Source organism: Panthera uncia, chromosome X (assembly GCF_023721935.1).
Source record: "Panthera uncia isolate 11264 chromosome X, Puncia_PCG_1.0, whole genome shotgun sequence".
Taxonomy (NCBI): Eukaryota; Metazoa; Chordata; class Mammalia; order Carnivora; family Felidae; genus Panthera; species Panthera uncia.
Window position 1 is genome coordinate 54,134,650 of NC_064817.1, and position 21,022 is coordinate 54,155,671.

The 21,022-nt window shown below is 43.1% G+C and overlaps 1 protein-coding gene across 1 annotated transcript in view; it reads left to right on the forward strand.

Annotated features, from left to right (window-relative positions):
* The window catches only part of IGBP1 (immunoglobulin binding protein 1), a 38,873-nt gene extending 27,292 nt beyond the window's left edge, over positions 1-11,581 (forward strand). Inside the window, exon 6 of the mRNA XM_049643911.1 lies at positions 11,101-11,581. Within this exon, the coding sequence (XP_049499868.1) occupies positions 11,101-11,246 (146 nt within the window). The 3' untranslated portion in view covers positions 11,247-11,581. The remainder of the gene's footprint in view (positions 1-11,100) is intronic.
* Positions 11,582-21,022: the final 9,441 nt, after the last annotated feature.

Below are 21,022 nucleotides of genomic sequence, written 5' to 3' on the forward strand. Positions count from 1 at the left end.
CCAGTGTTAAAGATAGCAGAGGAGACCTGGCTTATGGGTAATAGGATTATCTACAGAAGAAAACCAAAGCAAGGAGAAAGAATAAATGCCAAAAACTAATGTTAAGGAAGCTTTCCTGGTGGTAAAAAAAAAAAAAAAAAAAAAAAAGATACAATTTGATAAAGCACACCGTGTACCTGAGACTGACAAGAAGACATGTTATAATAAAATTACTAGACTTTAAAGAAGAGGAAAAAATGCCTTAGACATTTCAGCAAAAATAGCCTGTGATTTTAAACTCTTGTGACACCAGCGCTTTTATGCCAGAATAAAATGGAGTAACATATATTTAACATACTCAAGGGGAAGAATATGAGCCAAGGACACTATATCAGGTAAAACTGTTAGGTATAAAGGGTACAGACATTTATCAACATAGAGGAGCTCAGGAAATACTTACTGTTCCCAGGATCCCTTCCTAAGGAATTTACTAGAGAATGAGCTTCAGATAGCCAAAATGATGAGAAAGACCTTAACTAAGTACTGGTGGTGAGCACTAGTTACTTGTAGAACCAAGACTAAATAGGGGTTAACAGGGAGACAGTAGAGTATGTAATGTTTATATGTTCAGTTCTCAGATAATGTAGATACAGTACAACTATTTTTTTAAATGGAGAATTGGGGAAAGCATATGCAAAAAACAATGAACTGTTCTCAGCAATTACATTGGTGACAACGTTAGTGTTATTCTAAGACTGTGTGTGAAATAATGTAATTATGAGATAGTCTAATTCTATCATCTTCTGTCTTTGAAAAGTAAGACTTTTAGTGTGGAAGAACACAGATGAAATTCAAAATTTCCTTAAGTTAAAAATAAAGTACTGAATAGGAGCTCATGAGAAATTTTATTTATAAGTAAATACATGCATACAGCTTGTGGTCTTGAAATACCATTCCCATTAAAAGAAACCATGATGTCTTAGAGAAATAGCTAATTCCAAGTCTGGGGCAGGAAATGTACAAGATGAGCTGGAAACATCTTGTTAGAAAGATAGGGAAGAGGGGCGCCTGGGTGGCTCAGTCGGTTAAGTATCTGACTCTTGATTTCAGCTCCAGTTGCGATCTCACAGTTCGTTTGTGAGTTCAGGCTCTGTGCCGATGGTGGGGAGCCTGCTTGGGAATTTCTCTCTCTCCCTCTCTGCCTTTTCTCCCTACTGCCTCTAAATACATACACACACGCATGCATACATACGTACATACGTACATACATCCTTAAAAAAAAGACAGGGAAGACATTTTTTTTTAATATATGAAATTTATTGTCAAATTGGTTTCCATACAACACCCAGTGCTCATCCCAAAAGGTGCCCTCCTCAATACCCATCACCCACCATCCCCTCCCTCCCACCCCCCATCAACCCTCAGTTTGTTCTCAGTTTTTAAGAGTCTCTTATGCTTTGGCTCTCTCCCACTCTAACCTCTTTTTTTTTTTTCCTTCCCCTCCCCCATGGGTTTCTGTTAAGTTTCTCAGGATCCACATAAGAGTGAAACCATATGCTATCTGTCTTTCTCTGTATGGCTTATTTCACTTAGCATCACACTCTCCATTTCCATCCACGTTGCTACAAAAGGCCATATTTCATTCTTTCTCATTGCCACGTAGTATTCCATTGTGTACATAAACCACAATTTCTTTATCCATTCATCAGTTGATGGACATTTAGGCTCTTTCCATAATTTGGCTATTGTTGGGAGTGCTGCTATAAACATTGGGGTACAAGTGCCCCTATGCATCAATACTCCTGTATCCCTTGGGTAAATTCCTAGCAGTGCTATTGCTGGGTCATAGGGTAGGTCTATTTTTAATTTTCTGAGGAACCTCCACACTGCTTTCCAGAGCGGCTGCACCAATTTGAATTCCCACCAAGAGTGTAAGAGGGTTCCCGTTTCTCCACATCCTCTCCAGCATCTATAGTCTCCTGATTTGTTCATTTTGGCCACTCTGACTGGCGTGAGGTGATATCTGAGTGTGGTTTTGATTTGTATTTCCCTGATAAGGAGCGATGTTGAACATCTTTTCATGTGCCTGTTGGCCATCCGGATGTCTTCTTTAGAGAAGTGTCTATTCATGTTTTCTGCCCATTTCTTCACTGGGTTATTTGTTTTTCGGGTGTGGAGTTTGGTGAGCTCTTTATAGATTTTGGATACTAGCCCTTTGTCCGATATGTCATTTGCAAATATCTTTTCCCATTCCGTTGGTTGCCTTTTAGTTTTGTTGGTTGTTTCCTTTGCTGTGCAGAAGCTTTTTATCTTCATAAGGTCCCAGTAATTCACTTTTGCTTTTAATTCCCTTGCCTTTGGGAATGTGTCAAGTAAGAGATTGCTACGGCTGAGGTCAGAGAGGTCTTTTCCTGCTTCCTCCTCTAAGGTTTTGATGGTTTCCTGTCTCACATTCAGGTCCTTTATCCATTTTGAGTTTATTTTTGTAAATGGTGTGAGAAAGTGGTCTAGTTTCAACCTTCTGCATGTTGCTGTCCAGTTCTCCCAGCACCATTTGTTAAAGAGACTGTCTTTTTTCCATTGGATGTTCATTCCTGCTTTGTCAAAGATGAGTTGGCCATACGTTTGTGGGTCTAGTTCCGGGGTTTCTATTCTATTCCATTGGTCTGTGTGTCTGTTTTTGTGCCAATACCATGCTGTCTTGATGATTACAGCTTTGTAGTAGAGGCTAAAGTCTGGGATTGTGCTGCCTCCTGCTTTGGTCTTCTTCTTCAAAATTACTTTGGCTATTCGGGGCCTTTTGTGGTTCCATATGAATTTTAGGATTGCTTGTTCTAGTTTCGAGAAGAATGCTGGTGCAATTTTGATTGGGATTGCATTGAATGTGTAGATAGCTTTGGGTAGTATTGACATTTTGACAATATTTATTCTTCCAATCCGTGAGCAGGGAATGTTTTTCCATTTCTTTATATCTTCAATTTCCTTCATAAGCTTTCTGTAGTTTTCAGCATACAGATCTTTTACATCTTTGGTTAGATTTATTCCTAGGTATTTTATGCTTTTTGGTGCAATTGTGAATGGGATCCGTTTCTTATTTGTCTTTCTGTTGCTTCATTATTAGTGTATAAGAATGCAACTGATTTCTGTACGTTGATTTTGTATCCTGCAACTTTGCTGAATTCATGTATGAGTTCTAGCAGACTTTTGGTGGAGTCTGTCGGATTTTCCATGTATAATATCATGTCATCTACAAAAAGTGAAAGCTTAACTTCATCTTTGCCAATTTTGATGCCTTTGATTTCCTTTTGTTGTCTGATTGCTGATGCTAGAACTTCCAACACTATGTTAAACAACAGCGTTAAGAGTGGACATCCCTGTCGTGTTCCTGATCTCAGGGAAAAAGCTCTCAGTTTTTCCCCATTGAGGATGATGTTAGCTGTGGGCTTTTCATAAATGGCTTTTGTGATCTTTAAGTATGTTCCTTCTATCCCAACTTTCTTGAGGGTTTTTATTAAGAAAGGTTGCTGAACTTTGTCAAAGGCCTTTTCTGCATCGATTGACAGGATCATATGATTCTTATCTTTTCTTTTATTAATGTGATGTGTCACGTTGATTGATTGCGAATGTTGAACCAGCCCTGCATCCCAGGAATGAATCCCACTTGATCATGGTGAATCATTCTTTTTATATGCTGTTGAATTCGATTTGCTAGTATCTTACTGAGAATTTTTGCATCCATATTCATCAGGGATATTGGCCTGTAGTTCTCTTTTTTTACTGGGTCTCTGTCTGGTTTAGGAATCAAAGTCATACTGGCTTCATAGAATGAGTCTGGAAGTTTCCTTCCCTTTCTATTTCTTGGAATAGCTTGAGAAGGATAGGTATTATCTCTGCTTTAAACATCTGGTAGAACTCCCCTGGGAAGCCATCTGGTCCTGGACTCTTATTTGTTGGGAGATTTTTGATGACTGATTCAATTTCTTCGCTGGTTATGGGTCTGTTCAAGCTTTCTATTTCCTCCTGATTGAGTTTTGGAAGTGTGTGGGTGTTAGGAATTTGTCCATTTCTTCCAGGTTGTCCAGTTTGTTGGCATATAATTTTTCATAGTATTCCCTGATAATTGCTTGTATTTCTGAGGGATTGGTTGTAATCATTCCATTTTCATTCATGATTTTATCTATTTGGGTCATCTCCCTTTTCTTTTTGAGAAGCCTGGCTAGAGGTTTATCAATTTTGTTTATTTTTTCAAAAAACCAACTCTTGGTTTCATTGATCTGCTCTACAGTTTTTTTAGATTCTATATTGTTTATTTCTGCTCTGATCTTTATTATTTCTCTTCTTCTGCTGGATTTAGGCTGTCTTTGCTGTTCTGCTTCTATTTCCTTTAGGTGTGCTGTTAGATTTTGTATTGGGGATTTTTCTTGTTTCTTGAGATAGGCCTGGATTGCAGTGTATTTTCCTCTCAGGACTGCCTTCGCTGCATCCCAAAGCTTTTGGTTTGTTGTCTTTTCATTTTCATTTGTTTCCATATATTTTTTAATTTCTTCTCTAATTGTCTGGTTGACCCACTCATTCGTTAGTAGGGTGTTCTTTAACCTCCATGCTTTTGGAGGTTTTCCAGACTTTTTCCTGTGGTTGATTTCAAGCTTCATGGCATTGTGGTCTGAAAGTATGCATGGTATGATTTCAATTCTTGTAAACTTATGAAGGGCTGTTTTGTGACCCAGTATATGATCTATCTTGGAGAATGTTCCATGTGCACTCGAGAAGAAAGTATATTCTGTTTCTTTGGGATGCAGCGTTCTAAATAGATCTGTCAAGTCCATCTGATCCAATGTATCATTCAGGGCCCTTGTTTCTTTATTGACCGTGTGTCTAGATGATCTATCCATTTCTGTAAGTGGGGTGTTAAAGTCCCCTGCAATGACCACATTCTTATCAATAAGGTTGCTTATGTTTATGAGTAATTGTTTTATATATTTGGGGGCTCCGGTATTCGGCGCATAGACATGTATAATTGTTAGCTCTTCCTGATGGATAGACCCTGTGATTATTATATAATGCCCTTCTTCATCTCTTGTTACAGCCTTTAATTTAAAGTCTAGTTTGTCTGATATAAGTATGGCTACTCCAGCTTTCTTTTGGCTTCCAGTAGCATGATAAATACTTCTCCATCCCCTCACTCTCAATCTAAAGGTGTCCTCAGATCTAAAATGAGTCTCTTGTAGACAGCAAATAGATGGGTCTTGGTTTTTTATCCATTCTGATACCCTATGTCTTTTGGTTGGCGCATTTAATCCATTTACATTCAGTGTTATTATAGAAAGATACGGGTTTAGAGTCATTGTGATGTCTGTATGTTTTATGCTTGTAGTGATGTCTCTGGTACTTTGTCTCACAGGATCCCCCTTAGGATCTCTTGTAGGGCTGGTTTAGTGGTGACGAATTCCTTCAGTTTTTGTTTGTTTGGGAAGACCTTTATCTCTCCTTCTATTCTAAATGACAGACTTGCTGGATAAAGGATTCTCGGCTGCATATTTTTTCTGTTTAGCACACTGAAGATCTCGTGCCAATCCTTTCTGGCCTGCCAAGTTTCAAAAGAGAGATCAGTCACGGGTCTTATAGGCCTCCCTTTATATGTGAGGGCACGTTTATCCCTTGCTGCTTTCAGAATTTTCTCTTTATCCTTGTATTTTGCCAGTTTCACTATGATATGTCGTGCAGAAGATCGATTCAAGTTACGTCTGAAGGGAGTTCTCTGTGCCTCTTGGATTTCAATGCCTTTTTCCTTCCCCAGTTCAGGGAAGTTCTCAGCTATAATTTCTTCAAGTAACCCTTCAGCACCTTTCCCTCTCTCTTCCTCCTCTGGGATACCAATTATGCGTATATTATTTCTTTTCAGTGTATCACTTAGTTCTCTAATTTTCCCCTCATACTCCTGGATTTTTTTACCTCTCTTTCTCTCAGCTTCCTCTTTTTCCATAACTTTATCTTCTAATTCACCTATTCTCTCCTCTGCCTCTTCAATCCGAGCTGTCGTCGTTTCCATTTTGTTTTGGATTTCATTTAAAGCACTTTTCAGCTCCTCGTGACTGTTCCTTAGTCCCTTGATCTCTGTAGCAAGAGATTCTCTGCTGTCCTGTATACTGTTTTCAAGCCCAGCGATTAATTTTATGACTATTATTCTAAATTCACTTTCTGTTATATTATTTAAATCCTTTTTGATCAGTTCATTAGCTGTTGTTATTTCCTGGAGATTCTTCTGAGGGGAATTCTTCTGTTTGGTGATTTTGGATAGTCCCTGGAGTGGTGAGGACCTGCAGGGCACTTCCCCTGTGCTGTGGTGTATAACTGGAGTTGGTGGGCGGGGCCGCAGTCCGACCTGATATCTGCCCCCAGCCCACCACTGGGGCCACAGTCAGACTGGTGTGTGCCTTCTCTTCCCCTCTCCTAGGGGCAGGATTCACTCTGGGGTGGCGTGGCCCGTCTGGGATACTTGCACACTGCCAGGCTTGTGGTGCTGGGGATCTGGCCTATTAGCTGGGGTGGGTAGGCAAGGTGCACGGCGGCAGGAGGGGCAGGCTTAGCTCGCTTCTCCTTAGGTGATCCACTTCAGGAGGGGCCCTGTGGCAGCGGGAGGGAGTCAGATCCGCTGCCAGAGGTTTGGCTCTGAAGAAGCCCAGAGTTGGGTGTTTGCGCAGAGCGAGCAAGTTCCCTGGCAGGAACTGGTTCCCTTTGGGATTTTGGCTGGGGGATGGGCGGGGGAGATGGCGCTGGCGCCTTTGTTCCCCGCCAAGCTGAGCTCTGCCGTCCGGGGGCTCAGCAGCTCTCCCTCCCTTTGTCCTCCAGCCTTCCCGCTTTCTGAGCAGAGCTGTTAACTTATGACCTCCCAGACGCTAAGTCACGCTTGCTGTCGGAACACAGTCCGTCTGGCCCCTCCGCTTTTGCCAGCCAGACTCGGGGGCTCTGCTTGGCCGGCGAGCTGCCCCTCCGCCCCGGCTCCCTCCTGCCAGTCTGTGGAGCGTGCACCACCTCGCCGCCCTTCCTACCCTCCTCCGTGGGCCTCTCCTCTGCGCTTGGCTCCGGAGACTCTGTTCTGCTAATCCTCTGGCGGTTTTCTGGGTTATTTAGGCAGGTGTAGGTGGAATCTAAGTGATCAGCAGGACGCGCGGTGAGCCCAGCGTCCTCCTACGCCGCCATCTTCCCTCCGAGTCCAGGGAAGACATTTTGAAAGACAACTAGGCTCCTATCAAAAGGACTCAGAAGCCAATTTGAAAGTTTCCACTAGCCAGAGACAGTTTGGCTTCAAAAAGGGTAATTGTCAGTAGCAACAAGCATATCCAGGGCACAAATTTGGATTTCTAATATCATTCTCTATTTTTAAAAAATCGGAGCCCGGGCGCTTGGGTGGCTCAGTCGGTTAGGCGTCCGACTTTGGCTCAGGTCCCAAGGTCAGTGAGTTCGAGCCCCGCGTTGGGCTCTGTGCTGACAGCTCAGAGCCTGGAGCCTGTTTCAGATTCTGTGTCTCCCTCTCTCTCTGCCCCTCCCCTGTTTATGCTCTGTCTCTCTCTGTCTCAAAAATAAATAAATGTTAAAAAAAAGTTTAAAAAACCAGAGCCCATTAGAGAAATGGCTGCTTCTAGGCTGAGGCAGAGAATAAACAAGATGACCCCGAAGAATCTTTTAGTACTAGAAAGTGAAGAAGGACTCAAAAAACAAAACAATTTAAGTATGTTAATGGACTCAAGGGCCGGCTGAAAGAACTCTTGCTGGCTAAAACTGGAAGAATTTGAGCGGGAAAATAACAGTATTGGATTACAAAAAATATATATAAATATGCATAAGTCTATAACAATAGAAATAAATGATGACATAAATAAATGGAGAAGAGACAGGAAAGTGCTACATAATTTGTGTATATACTCCTGTCTCAAAGACATGGAGCACAACTCCCTCTCCCCTTTAAGTGTGGGCTGTTTAGTGACTTCCAAAGACTACAGTGTGGAAGGGGACGGAGAGACTTCACAGTTAGGAACCTTACAAATGCTGTCTTATTCAGATGATCCAGGTTAATTAATATCAACAGTGAGAAGGCATGTTGATGGTTGTGTAGCCTAGATTTGATGTGATGAGAAGGGCGCTTCAGCCTTTATGATATTCTCTTCCAAAACCCATAACCCCAGTCTAATTAGGAGAAAAACATCAGGTACCCCTAAATTGAGGGACATTCTGCAAAATATCTGATCAGCACTCACCAAAACTGCTCAGGTCCTCAAAAACAAGGAATATCTGAGAAATTGTCACAGCCAAGATGAGACTAAAGAGACAGAGGACTAAATGTAATGTGGCACTCTGGATGGGATCCTGGGGCAAAAAAAGGACACTAGATAAAACCTCAGGGAAAAAGTAGTGTAAGATGCTAGTCATAGGGGAAATTGGGTACAGATATATAGGAATTCCATACTATCTTCTAAATTTTTCTGTAAATATAAAACTATTCTATTAAAAGCTTATTTACTTATTTTGTAAGAAATCATTGCAGTGGGTTAAAACCCTTCAAATATGTTGGGGCACCTGGGTGGCTCAGTCGGTTAAGCATTCAACTCTTGATCTCAGCTCAGGTCATGATCTAGGGTCGTGAGTTCAGACCCCACATTGGGCTCCACACTGGGCATGAAGCCTACTTAAAATTATATATATATATATATATATATATATATATATATATATATATATATATTTAAATCCATGAGTCATAATTATATTTTAAAGTAGAAATTGTTCAATTTCAGAAGATGATAAGGAACCAATTGATTACCTTCGCAAGTGGTAAACAAAGTGAAAGAAGCATTTACATTGTCTTTTTTTCTTGAGTAACTAAATAGTAAGAGATGAGGGGAAGCCTATCTTCATAAAAGCGTTCTAGTTAATAAAAAAGAAATGTTAAAATGAGGAGTATCAACTTTTTGAAACCTCCAGAAAGTCAGCGAGTCCAGGCATCAAGTGTCAATTGCTAACATCACCACACATGAGATATAGATGTTATGCGCCACCTGATGAGGGAATACAGCACCAGCTGGAGTCATGTGGAAGGGCTCAACCCTGAGTCAGATCAAGCCTCTGTATCCACTTGCCAATGTGCAGAAATACAGAAGACCCTGTTGTACTGCAGCACAAGTACACAGCAAAATCCAGATTTGGGGAAACTATACAGGTCGGATGCCCCAGTTTCTTCAATAGATAACTTGTAAGGAAAGAAAAGGGTGGAATTGGTGCCTGTAGATTAAGAAGATCACAAAACATTTTTATTTCTTTGCATATTTTTTTAATGTTTTTATTTTTTATTCTTAAAGAGTGTGAGTGGGAGAGGAGCAGAGAGAGAGGGAGACACAGAATCCAAAGCAGGCTCCAGGCTCTGAGCTGTCAACACAGAACCTGACGAGGGGCTTGAACTCACGAGCTGTGAGATCATGACCCAAGCCAAAGTTGGATGCTTAACTAACTGAGCCACCCAGGTGCCCCGATCTGAAAACATGTTTAAATGAGCAAGACTAACCTTAAAAACATTACGCTTAAGCGAAAGAAGGCAGACACAAACACCGTATAGTGTTTGATTCCATTTATGCGAAATTTCCAAAATAGGCACATCTATAGAGACAGAAAGTAGATTGCTGGTGGCCAGGGGCTATGGGGAGGGAAGGAAAGGGAATCAACAGAACGTGGGCACAAGGGATCTTTTTGAGGTAAAGGAAATCATTTCTCGCTGATAGTTTCACAACTCTGTACAAAAGATCATTGACCACAAAAATGTACAAGTGGACAACTCTGGTGTCTAGGGATGCACACTTGGGTAGTAAAGCTTTAATAAACACCAGGAAGTTATTACTATAAAAGTTGGTTTAGTGGTTACCTTTTGGGAGGAGAAAGGGGGCATTCCTATTTGGAAGATGCTCCTGAAGAAGCTTTTGGGATAAGTACAGAAGCTCTATTTCTTTTCTTTTTTTAATGTTTTTATTTTTGAGAGAGAGAGAGCATGAGCAGGGGAGGGGCAGAAAGAGAGGGAGACAGAATCTGAAGTAGGCTCCAGGCTCTGAGCTGTCAGCACAGAGCCCAGTGTGGGGCTTGAACTCACGAAGTGTGAGATCATGACCTGAGCCGAAGTCGGATGCTTAATCGACTGAGCCACCCAGGTGCCCCCAGAAGCTCTATTTCTTGGCCCAAGTGGAGGCTACAAAGGTATAGCCTCCCTATAAAAACTTAAAGTTATACATATTTTTGTGTGATTTCCAGTATCTTTTATTTTACAATAAAAAGTGTTTAAAAAAAACATAGATCAGATTGGAAGAGATTAGATTCCCATGTATTTCATTTGTTATCGTAGTAATGAGCATCTTTCTCGTGGGCAAAGTCAGGGTAGCCAAGAAACGCTCCTTTACCTCACAAAGAGAAAACACAATGCAAAAGAGGGACGTAGCAGTTGGTTTAATTTCTTTTGGGTGTGCCTTTTGGATTTCAGACCCTGTTCCAAACAAGTGTCAAATAGCACAGATACTCTTTTCTGGTAGGTTCAACTGCCCTGTGATTTACAATATCACTCACACACACACACACACACACACACACACAGAACTGTAGAACCGTAATAAACTGGATGGAGGAGAAAAAGTCACCTGCAGTCCCTCCTTCCAGACATACCATAAATCAGTACATCATAAATATTTTTTACTTTAGTGTTTTTGGCTTGCTGGGGTTCTGTTGGGCAGTTGGTGTTTTTGGAGTGTGTGTGTGTGTGTGTGTGTGTGTGTGTGTGTGTGTGTGTAAGGGGTGGTGTTTGGCCTTTTCAGCAAGAATTCTTTCCCAATATAGAACTGATTTTGAGAATTCAACTGTTATGTTTTTGCCTTCTTGTGAAAACCACTCAGCGCATCATTTCTTATCTATCATTTAACATGTCACTGATTAAGTAATAGAAGTATCCTCTGAGACTCTGCTGGCCCCGGGGTAGGCAGCTAGGTACTAGTCCTTGTTCTCATTTTGGGCAGCTGTGTTCAGAGTAGAGCTGAGACTCCTGACATTCCCTCAGTTCCTCACCCCTGCTTTCCCATTTTTCCACTCTGGCAGAGCTCAAAAGAACTGCTCAGGAACATGAAGATCAGGAACAAAAGGAGGAAGAAGATGATGAACACACACTCCACAGAGCTCGGGAGTGGGATGACTGGAAGGACACCCATCCCAGAGGGTATGGCAACCGACAGAACATGGGTTAGTCTTCCCACAACAAGACAGGACTACAGGGGCTCACACCTTCTGCAACAAGGAAAGCCGTGCTGTCTTCCTCTCCCTGGACTCCTGCTTCAGCTGTGTTCAATGAAGGAAAAGATGCTTAATCTTGCTTTGCGTTCAATAAAGTGTCAGCCAATTTAAGTATGTATTTGTACTTTAGGTGATGAGCCAGCAATCTTGTTTTGGCATTATCATCCTCATCATGGTGTATTTCCAATTTCTTAAGTAGAAAGACAAAAGTACTGAGAAATTGCTCTGTATAATCAATGGCTGTATGAATTATCTTTAAAAAAATAATAAAGTCCCTTCTATTACAGGAGCCTGTGCAGAAATTGAGGTATCAGTTTTTTGTTGTTTTTTTTTTTTTTTTGAGGGGGAGAGAGTCAACTGTGGGTCCCCGGGCTTTTGAAGGGGATCCTGATCATCTTTGACGTGGGCAGTGACTTTCCCAGCATCAAAACCACCTAGATGAGCTGGCACTTGCTTTCTCCTTCCTACCGTAGCACTGTGAAATAACCCAACATGGCTTGACAAGGGGCAGGTGTGAAAGCTGGGAATTTCCCTGCCTGAGACACAGCACTGTGTTCAGGAATTATTAGAGCTGTAAATGAATGGACCATAACAGTCCTATCTACCTAGTCTTCCTTGCCTTGACTGGTAGAAATGAGGGAAGCAGATAAGGTGCTGTGAGAGTCATCCTTGTGTACACGGCTGGGGCTGGGGCCTTTACTCTCCTGGAACTATTTGCCGGAACCCTTAGGGTAAAAAGCAGCTCAGGCTGTAGCCCAGCTCTTAAGTGGGCTGTCTTAATGATGAGGGAGCATAAGGCAAACTGAGGGCAAAGTACAAGCTAGCATACCGCAACCCCCCCAGGTGGGATATGTGTGATATTCCTCAGTCACTCCTGGCTGCCCAAGAACAAAGGAGAGGAAGGGAAACAAATGGTTAACTGATAGAGATCACAGTCATGCAGGACATGAATCTCCATCAGTTTACAAATACCTTAGTAAATTATAAGAAAAAGCCAATCTTATCAATAGCCTAATCTCCAGAAACTTCTACACTCAATTTCCTGGATCCCGTAATATTGCCTTCCCCTCCATAGTGATGTGGGGAAACAAGGCAAGGAAATGGCAGGTAAAATTAAATTTCTTTATCACCTGCTGCCCATTGACAAATACTTGAGGCAAATACAGAGTATAACATGTCTCCAAGAACCCCCTACTGTCCTAACATTAATGCCTTACCAGAGGAAAAACAACCTTAGCTTGACAACAGCAGGGCCTCTAAGGAGTCTTCTTTAGCAGATCAAAGTCCTTCTGGAGGCCTCCTTATGCCTTTACCTCCCCAACTCCATTGTATACAACCACTCTTCACAACCCCAGTGCAGCTCTTTCTGCTCACGGGTCCTGTACCAGTGCTTTAATAAAATCACATTTTTCCACGAAAGACTTCTGGAGAATTCTTTCTTGGCCATCAGCTCTGAACCCCCACCACTCCAAAACCTCATCAAGAAGACCAGTTGGTGGGTAAGGGGCATTAAGGAAGACACTTGTTGGGATGAGACTGGGTGTTATACATAGGGGATGAAACACTGGAATATACTCTTTGAACCATTATTGCACTATATGCTAACTAACTTGGATGTAAATTAAAAACTAAATAAAATTTTAAAAAAGGGATACATGTACCCCAGCATTTATAGAAGCATTACCAATAATAGCAAAATTATAGAAAGAGCCCAAATTTCTGTCGAATGATGAATGGATAAAGAAGATGTAGTATAGTGGAACATTACTTAGCCACAAGAAAAAAAGCTTGCCATTTGCAATGACATGGATAGAGTTAGAGACTATTATGCTAAGTGAAATAAGTCAGTTAAAGAAAGACAAATGCCACATGATTTCACTCATGTGGAATTTAAGAAGTGAAACGAGCATGGGCGGGGCGGGGGGGAAGGCAAACCATAAAACAGATGCTTAACTGTAAGAGAACACACCAAGGGTTGATGGAGGGATGCAGGTGGGGTTTGGGCTAGATGGGTGATGAGTATTAAGGAGGGCACTTGTTGAGATGAGCACTGGGTGTTATATGTAATTGATGAATCACTAAATTCTCCTGAAACTAATATTACACTGTGTGTTAACTAACTGGAATTTAAATAAAGACTTGAAAAAAAAGACCATTTGGGCCCTCCTTGTCTGTGCTGTGCGATGCTGTGCTGGCACAGTCTGCCATGGTAAATGTGCCATGGCAGTCACTGTGCTGTTGGTAAGGTGCCTGCAGCCATGTCAATAAGTGGGTGTGGTGGAAGGACAATGGCTCAGATGACATGGAAGGGTACCTACTTTCTGTTGTGGAAGTCCTCAGCTCTTGGGTTAATACAGGAAAAAAAAAAGCAGCCATGTGTCGAGGCATGATCTGTATAGAAAACATACTTTTGTTCTATGTGGCTTAGGTACACTTAGGTTTTCTTTTAAGAGGGAGATGACTCGGCCTTCCTATTCTAGCTTCTGCCATCTAACTTAGGAGAGGGGTTTGAACAGGAGACTCACGTCCCTCTTATTTCTGGAGTGGTAAGTGGAGGGCTGTCAGACAAGAAATAGGTTTGTGTTTAGTGGGAGCAGACAGAAGACTACCAATAATATATTTGTATACTGTTTTTTAAATATATTTTTTAAAGTTTATTTATTTTGAGAGTTAAAGCAGGGGAGGGGCAGAGAGAGAGAATCCCAAGCAGGCTGGAACTGCCAGCATAGAGCCTGATGTGGCACTCGAACTCACAAACCATGAGATCAAGACCTGAGCTGAAATCAAGAGTCAAACGCTTAACCGACTGACGACCTGAACCACCCACCCAGGTGCCCCATTTGTATACTGTTTAATAAAGGACTGACCTCACCCTCACAACATAAGCTCCTGAAACTGGGAGAGCACAGATTAAGTTCCCCAAGAATTTGGGAAGCAAACATTTGTTGTTTTTTTTTTTTAATGTTTATTTTTTGAGAGAGAGCAGGTGCGGGGGAGGGGCAGAGAGAGAGGGAGACAGAGGATGGGAAGCAGGCTTCGTCTAGACAGCAGAGTCTGATATGGGGCTCAAACTCACAAACCAACAGTGAGATCATGACCTGAGCTGAAGTCAGGCACTCAACCAACTGAGCCACCCAGGTGCCCTGCAAACATTTGTTTTTAGCTCTCTTCCAATTACTACCCGGTTTCCTGTAGTAATGGCCCATTTCCTGCTCTTGAAACTCCACCCAGAGTTCATTCTCAAAATGGACCAGGGTGTTCTGAGTCTATCTAAAGATGGGCCTCCTAGAAGATCCAGCTTGATTAACCCCTTCACACATTCTGATACCTAAGAGGTAAATTAGACGAGGTGAGTTTGAATCCTGGCTTTACAAATCGCAAGCTATGTGATCTCGGGTGATAAAATTTCTCTGAACTGCTCCTGTTTCCTCGGTGTCTAGACATGAGCTGTATCATGGGGATGTTCAATAGTGGCAGCCATTATAATACACTCGAGCAGCTGAAGAGTAAATGCTTTCTGTTCGTCTGAGCTCCATGATTATAGTCTGTTCACTAGGAAGGGAAAGGAGACAGACAAGTATTGGGCACTGAACCCAGCGCTTTCACATACTATTAATACAATGGCCCTGCAAAATAGGTAGCACTGGCTCCAGAATACTGATTTCCCCAAGTTCACACTATTAAGCTGTGCTTCTGTCATTTTCCATAAGCTTCCCAGTTGCTTGTGCTTTTTTGTGTCTTAAAGCTGCTTAAAAAGAGGGAGCAGCTTTAAAAACCCAACCCCAAACCACCACTTATACATTATTGGAGCTCTAGAAATTCCTTCTTAGCTGACTCACCAAGGAAAAGGTTATGTCAGCTCCCCTGCCATTTCCCCCCCAGCTGGGGGATATGAAGACAGAGGCGGTGAGCAAGCCCAGCTTCCTCCATTTTCCTCCTCGCCACAGTCAGCCCCAAAAAAGAACCACCTTCTCTACTCCCACCACAGTTGGCCCTTTCAGGGTCCTAGAGAGAGCTGGGTTTGATGTACTCCCGGAGGTGAGTTCACCAGATAGTAATACTGCATCATGGTTTACCAAATGCTTTCACACAGACTGCTTATTTCATTCTAACAACCTGTCAGGAAGGAGGTGATATCTTTGTTTTACAAAGAAGGAAACAGGTTCAGGAAAAACGGCTCAGTCACACAGCTAATACGTAGAAAGTGCAAACCTATCAGTGTAGCCAAAATGTTTGCCCTCAGTAGCTCTCACATGGAGGCCAGATTATTTTTTAAGTTTATTTATTTATTTTGAGAGGGAGTGAGTAGGGGAGGGGCAGAGAGAGAGAATCCCAAGCAGGCTCCACACTGTCACAGCCCAGTGGGGAGCTCCAACTCATGAACTGAGAGATCATGACCTGAACCAAAATCAAGAGTCCAATCCTTAACTGACTGAGCCACCCACGTGCCCGGAGGCCAATGGGATTTTTAAAAGGTGAATGCTGAGGGGCACCTGTGTGGTTCACTCAGTTAAGCGTGAGACTCTTGATCTCACGGTTCATGAGATGGAGTCCAGACTCACCCTCTTCCCTCTTCTCTGACAGCCTGCTTGGGATCCTCCCTCTTCCTTTCTCTCTGCTCTTCCCCTACTCACATGCTGGTGCTCTCTCTCTCTCTCTCTCTCTCTCTCAATAAATAAGCTTAAAAAAATAAAAGATGAGTGCTGAGCACTGTCTTTTCGTGCCATTCTGCAGTGATCTGTCCCTTCCACTCTTGTTCCTCCAGACGTGCCTGTGAGAAAGATGGGGCAGAGGACTGAATGAGCTGATTTCAAGACCAAGAGGTTGGTGTTGAGTACTAAGCTAGGGTCTCAATCTGCCACTCCCTAGCAGAATCACCCCAGGCCACCCTGGTCACTCAGGTCACTTCTGTCATTTAAAACAACTTGCAAAGGGTGGGGGAACTTTTGGAACTAAATCCACCTCTCTGTATCACCTAAACACCACAGTCCTCCTCTGCTTACTCTGGGCCTTGCAGTTTGCTTAGCACCACAGACATCTTGCCACCCATTTCTGTTGGATGCCCTACAGCAAGATAGTATTGTTACTATTATCTCCTTGCCCAAACACCCCTACAACACCTGCACATCATTTCCTCACAGTTTGTTTTTAACCCATTCATTGAAGGTACAGCTTAACTCATGTTCCACAACAAGGAGACGTGGGTTCTAATCCCATCTGTGTCATTGCCTTAGCCCCATCCAGATGCAGACAACATCTGCCCTACTTACCTCACAGGCAGAAGTGAGGGGCAAGTGAAATCAAATATGTGAGCACACTTCAAACAGTGACAAAGCATGGCACAAGAGTGAGGAATAAGAGTGGTAGGCTGCTGGTAAGCTAGGGGGACAGAGGAGGGGATGCATTTTTTTTTATTCAGTCTTTCACAACTTTATTGTAACCCCTGCCCTTCTAATGCTTTCTCAATCTGTTGTCTATATATCAACACCAGCAAAAGGGTTTGTGAAATGCTCTGCTTTGTGGGCTGAAATGACCAGCCCAAGAGAGCACGGTTATGTGCAGTGGAACCTGAGAACCAGTTTTTACACATCTGTTCGCCAGGCTACCTTTGACAGATGTATGTGTAGGATGGTGAACAAAGTCTTAGATTTCAGTTCCTTTTCACAACTGGCAATAAATCCCTCAAAGACAGGATGACTCAGCAATAACTTAGGCTAGCCTACTCCCGTGTGGTAACACCAATAAAAATAATAGTTGCTATGCTATGCTATGCTATGCTATGCTATGCTATGCTATACTATACTATATACCAGGAGATTTACGTTATTTCTAATCCTCACAAACAACAGCCCAAATAAGATATTATAACCTCAATTTAGAAGTGAGGAGACTGAAGGGCACCTGGGTGACTCAGGCAGTTAAGAAACTCTTGGTTTTAGCTCAGGTCATGATCTCACAGTTCATGGGTTCGAGCACTGCCATTGGGCTCTGTGCTGACAGCTTGGAGTCTGCTTGGGATTCTCTTTTCTCCTTCTCTCTGCACCTCTCCTGCTTGCTCACTCTCTCTCTCAAAGTAAATAAATAAACATTAAAAAAAAAAAAAAGAAATGAGGAGGTTGAGGCTCAGAGAAGTGATTTCCCAAAGATCACTCAGCCCTAAGTGGTACAGGTAGGCCTGGATTCCAGGTTGGCCTGACTCCAAAGGCCACACCCTTCTAGTCAGCCTCAGTGCCTCCCTAGAAAGCACAAAGCACAGGGGACCTATGCAGGTGGGCAATAACACCCTGGTGGCACACTGCTCTGGGAGTAACCCTTTCCCTTTCTCTAAGTTTTGAGCAACAATTCTATCAGTTTTGCCTGACAGGCACTCCAGGGCACATCTGAGACCTGCTCAGTGGGGGAAACACCCCCCTCCTAGAAACCTCCCCTTCCTGGGGCCCCCACATCCCACAGTCTGTTGGAGGAGGGAACATTCCTACTCCCAATGCCAGGCCCACCTGCTCTCCCCTTCCAGTCCTAGCTGATCTTTAATCTTTTAAACCCTCTACCCCAGGGGCACCTGGGTGGCTCAGTCAGTTAAGCATCTGACTTCAGGTCGCCATCTCATGTTTCATGTGTTTGAGCCTCACATTGGGCCCTGTGCTGAGACCTCAGAGCCTGGATCCTGCTTTGGATTCTGTGTCTCCCTCTCTGCCCCTCCCCCAGTCATGCTCTGTCTCTGTCTCTCTCTCTGTCTCATTCTCTCTCTCAAAAATAAATAAGCATTAAAAAAATTTAAACCCTTTACCCTAGCCTCTGGCTTAGGGACTTCTACATATTTTTAAGCCTGTCAAAGCCCCCCTTGGTCCAAGGCCTTTCTAAACAATTGAAACCAGACCCAGGCCATAAGTGCAAGAGGCTTAGAGGCCAGGTGCTGGCAGGAAGGATTTCTTTCCTGGACTCTGGGCCTTTGAACACTCAGCAACAGATACCACCTCTTCTATCCTGGTGCCCTTGGCCCTGGCTCAGACACATTGAGAGGTTTGCAGAATGACCTATCACCAGCTTTATGTAACCTGTCTTCTCCTTACCTGTCTACCTTCTCCCTGGGTGAGCTCCACCCACCTCTAGCTTCCCTGACCACAGGTACCCTGATGGCTAGTGCTAGCCACTACCTCTCTGCTGAGCTCCCAGAGCTAGATCCTACCATCTACTACACAGCTTCTCTTGACAAACAAACACAACTCAGATTCAAATGAATCTGTCTTGAAATGAAATCATCACATTCCCACCCCTCTCACTCCATCAGAGCTTCTTAGGTGCCCACAGACTACTTAGTGCTCATCCCAAGAAGCTCCACATTGTTTCACACTCTTTCCTCCTGACAAAGCAAGCCGTCAGTGTTTGTGGAATGAATTACTGAGTGAATGAGTCCCATCATGAATCACACTTCTTCATCAGTCAGATTCATAATAATCCAGCCTCTCTCTTTTCATATTCAAACAACTTGACATAAAAGACAACCCAGAATCTCTTCACCTTACAGCAGGGTTCATTTTTCTCTCTCAGATATCCTTTCATCCTATCACCGAAGAGACCACATTTGTACAAAGTGCATTCAACAAAGAGGCCTGCTTTATATTCTGCTTTTACAGCATAACATATCGCATACTACAGAGTCTGTCTTACAATAATTTTAGTGACTTTTAATGACTGCAGGTTTGTCTGTAATGTTGCTATATAATAGCTTACTTAGCCAGCTCCAGATTGTGAGCATTTGAATTATTTCCGTGTTTTACTGGTTTGCTCCTGTATTCATTTAACAAAGTAAATTACCTTATTTGCCTTGTGCTCATGAAATATCCCTGGAGGGGAAAACAGCGTTGGGTGCTTAGAGGCCAGGAGTGGGAAGGAGATTTTTCACTGAATTCCTTATAGTCCCTTTTGAATTTTGAATCACATGAATATAGTAACTATTCAAAATATATACACCAAAAGCCTACCAAGCATTGTACTAGAAGGTGGGTGTAGAGGTAGGGTCCACAATCCCAGACTAACTCCCTGATATATACTCTCCCCAAAATAGGTATAATGTACCCTGGGAATCCAGAGGGGAGAGCAGGGTAGAGATAGCAAGGGTAGGAGTTAGTCGAGCTGGTAAGGCCCAGAAGAGGAGAGGGCACTTCCTGTTTGGGGAAGGAGGCTGTATTTAATGGGTTGTGAAAGCGATGGGAAATGAGACTCTCAAGGAAGGCAGAGACCAGTGTAGAAAGGGCTCTGGATGCCAGGCTCTAGGATTCCAACTTGATCCCAAAGACCATGGGAAACCTTGGAGGGTTTGAAACAGGACAGATGCAAAGAACTGTATTTGACAGACATCCTCTAGCAGCAGCATGGAGACTGAAAAGGATGGGAGACCTGCGGAAGCTAAAGTCCAGGAGACAGTGACAATCACTTGAACTAGGGGACCAACTGCCTGGTTTGCCCAAGACCATCCTGGGTTTAGCATTGAAAATCCCACATCCTCAGTGCCTGGCAAACAGACATGGCTGGTCACCTTAGCCTGAACAAGGTACCAGATGCCACTGTACTCCAAGGCCTGCCTGCTCTGAGAAGTGATCCACTGACATTCATGAGATTTTGAAATACCCACCCTATTCTGCCCTACCTTCCACCTTTGCAGGCCCTTCCTTGGAACCACCTCTCCAGGATCTACTTTCACTAGATTCTAGACCCCCTGACCTCCAGATGTGAAGAGATTTGTAAGAAAAACATCCCACGTATGATTTCCAGCCTTCTGTCCTCTTCCCTTCCATGAACCTGAGATTCCAGTCAAACTAAACCAGTCTCTGTGCCAAAGCAAAACCCTCCAGACTTTTGTCTCTACTGGGCACCACAGGAAGGATCATATTCCCTACTTCTCTGCCTGTTGGAGCCCACTGCAAACACCACCTCCCTACAGCTGAATACCAGTCCTATCAAGCAGTTCCTGGGTGTCAGACACTGCCCAAGGAGCTTTTCAATCATTATCACTAATCGTCACAGTGAATAAATATGATTAGTCCTTTTTTTTTTACCAGATTAGAAAACTGAGACTTGGAGAAGTATCTTGTCCAAGGTCACTAGCCTTTCCCTCTGTCTTTGTAATTTTCCGATGGCCCTAATCCTTGTATTGATGACCTATGCACTTCTTTTACTCTCTGCCTGTCTTCCCTGACACACCACACATGCACAGTTGTCAGCCTAGAACAATACCAGGCTTATAACCAGACCTCAATAAAAATTTGGTGAATGAAGGACTATGTGTGTACCTTCTATAGTACCTAGTCTGGTGCTTGCTATTAAATAGGTTCTCCATATGTACTTTTAATTGAACTGAAATTGCAACACCTAACCCAATAAGAATATGGCAGAAGGCGGGGGAAGGGGGCACCTGGGTGGCTCAGTTGGTTGAGCATCCGACTCTTGATTTCAGCTCAGGTCATGATCTTATGGTCCATGAGTTTGAGCCCCCTGTCAGGCTCTGTGCTGACAGCATGGAGGCTGCTTGGGATTCTCTTTCTCCCTCTGTTTCTGCCCCTCCCCCCTCTCTCTTTCTCTCTTTCTCTCAAAAAATAAACTTAGGAAAAAAGTATGGCAGAAGGGGAAAGATCAGAGGATAGAGCACTATGGTAAAACCTCAGCTATCCAAAGCTTTCTGGAAATGAGTCATTCTGAAGGCTGAGGGTGGACCTTTGAATCCAGGAAGAAG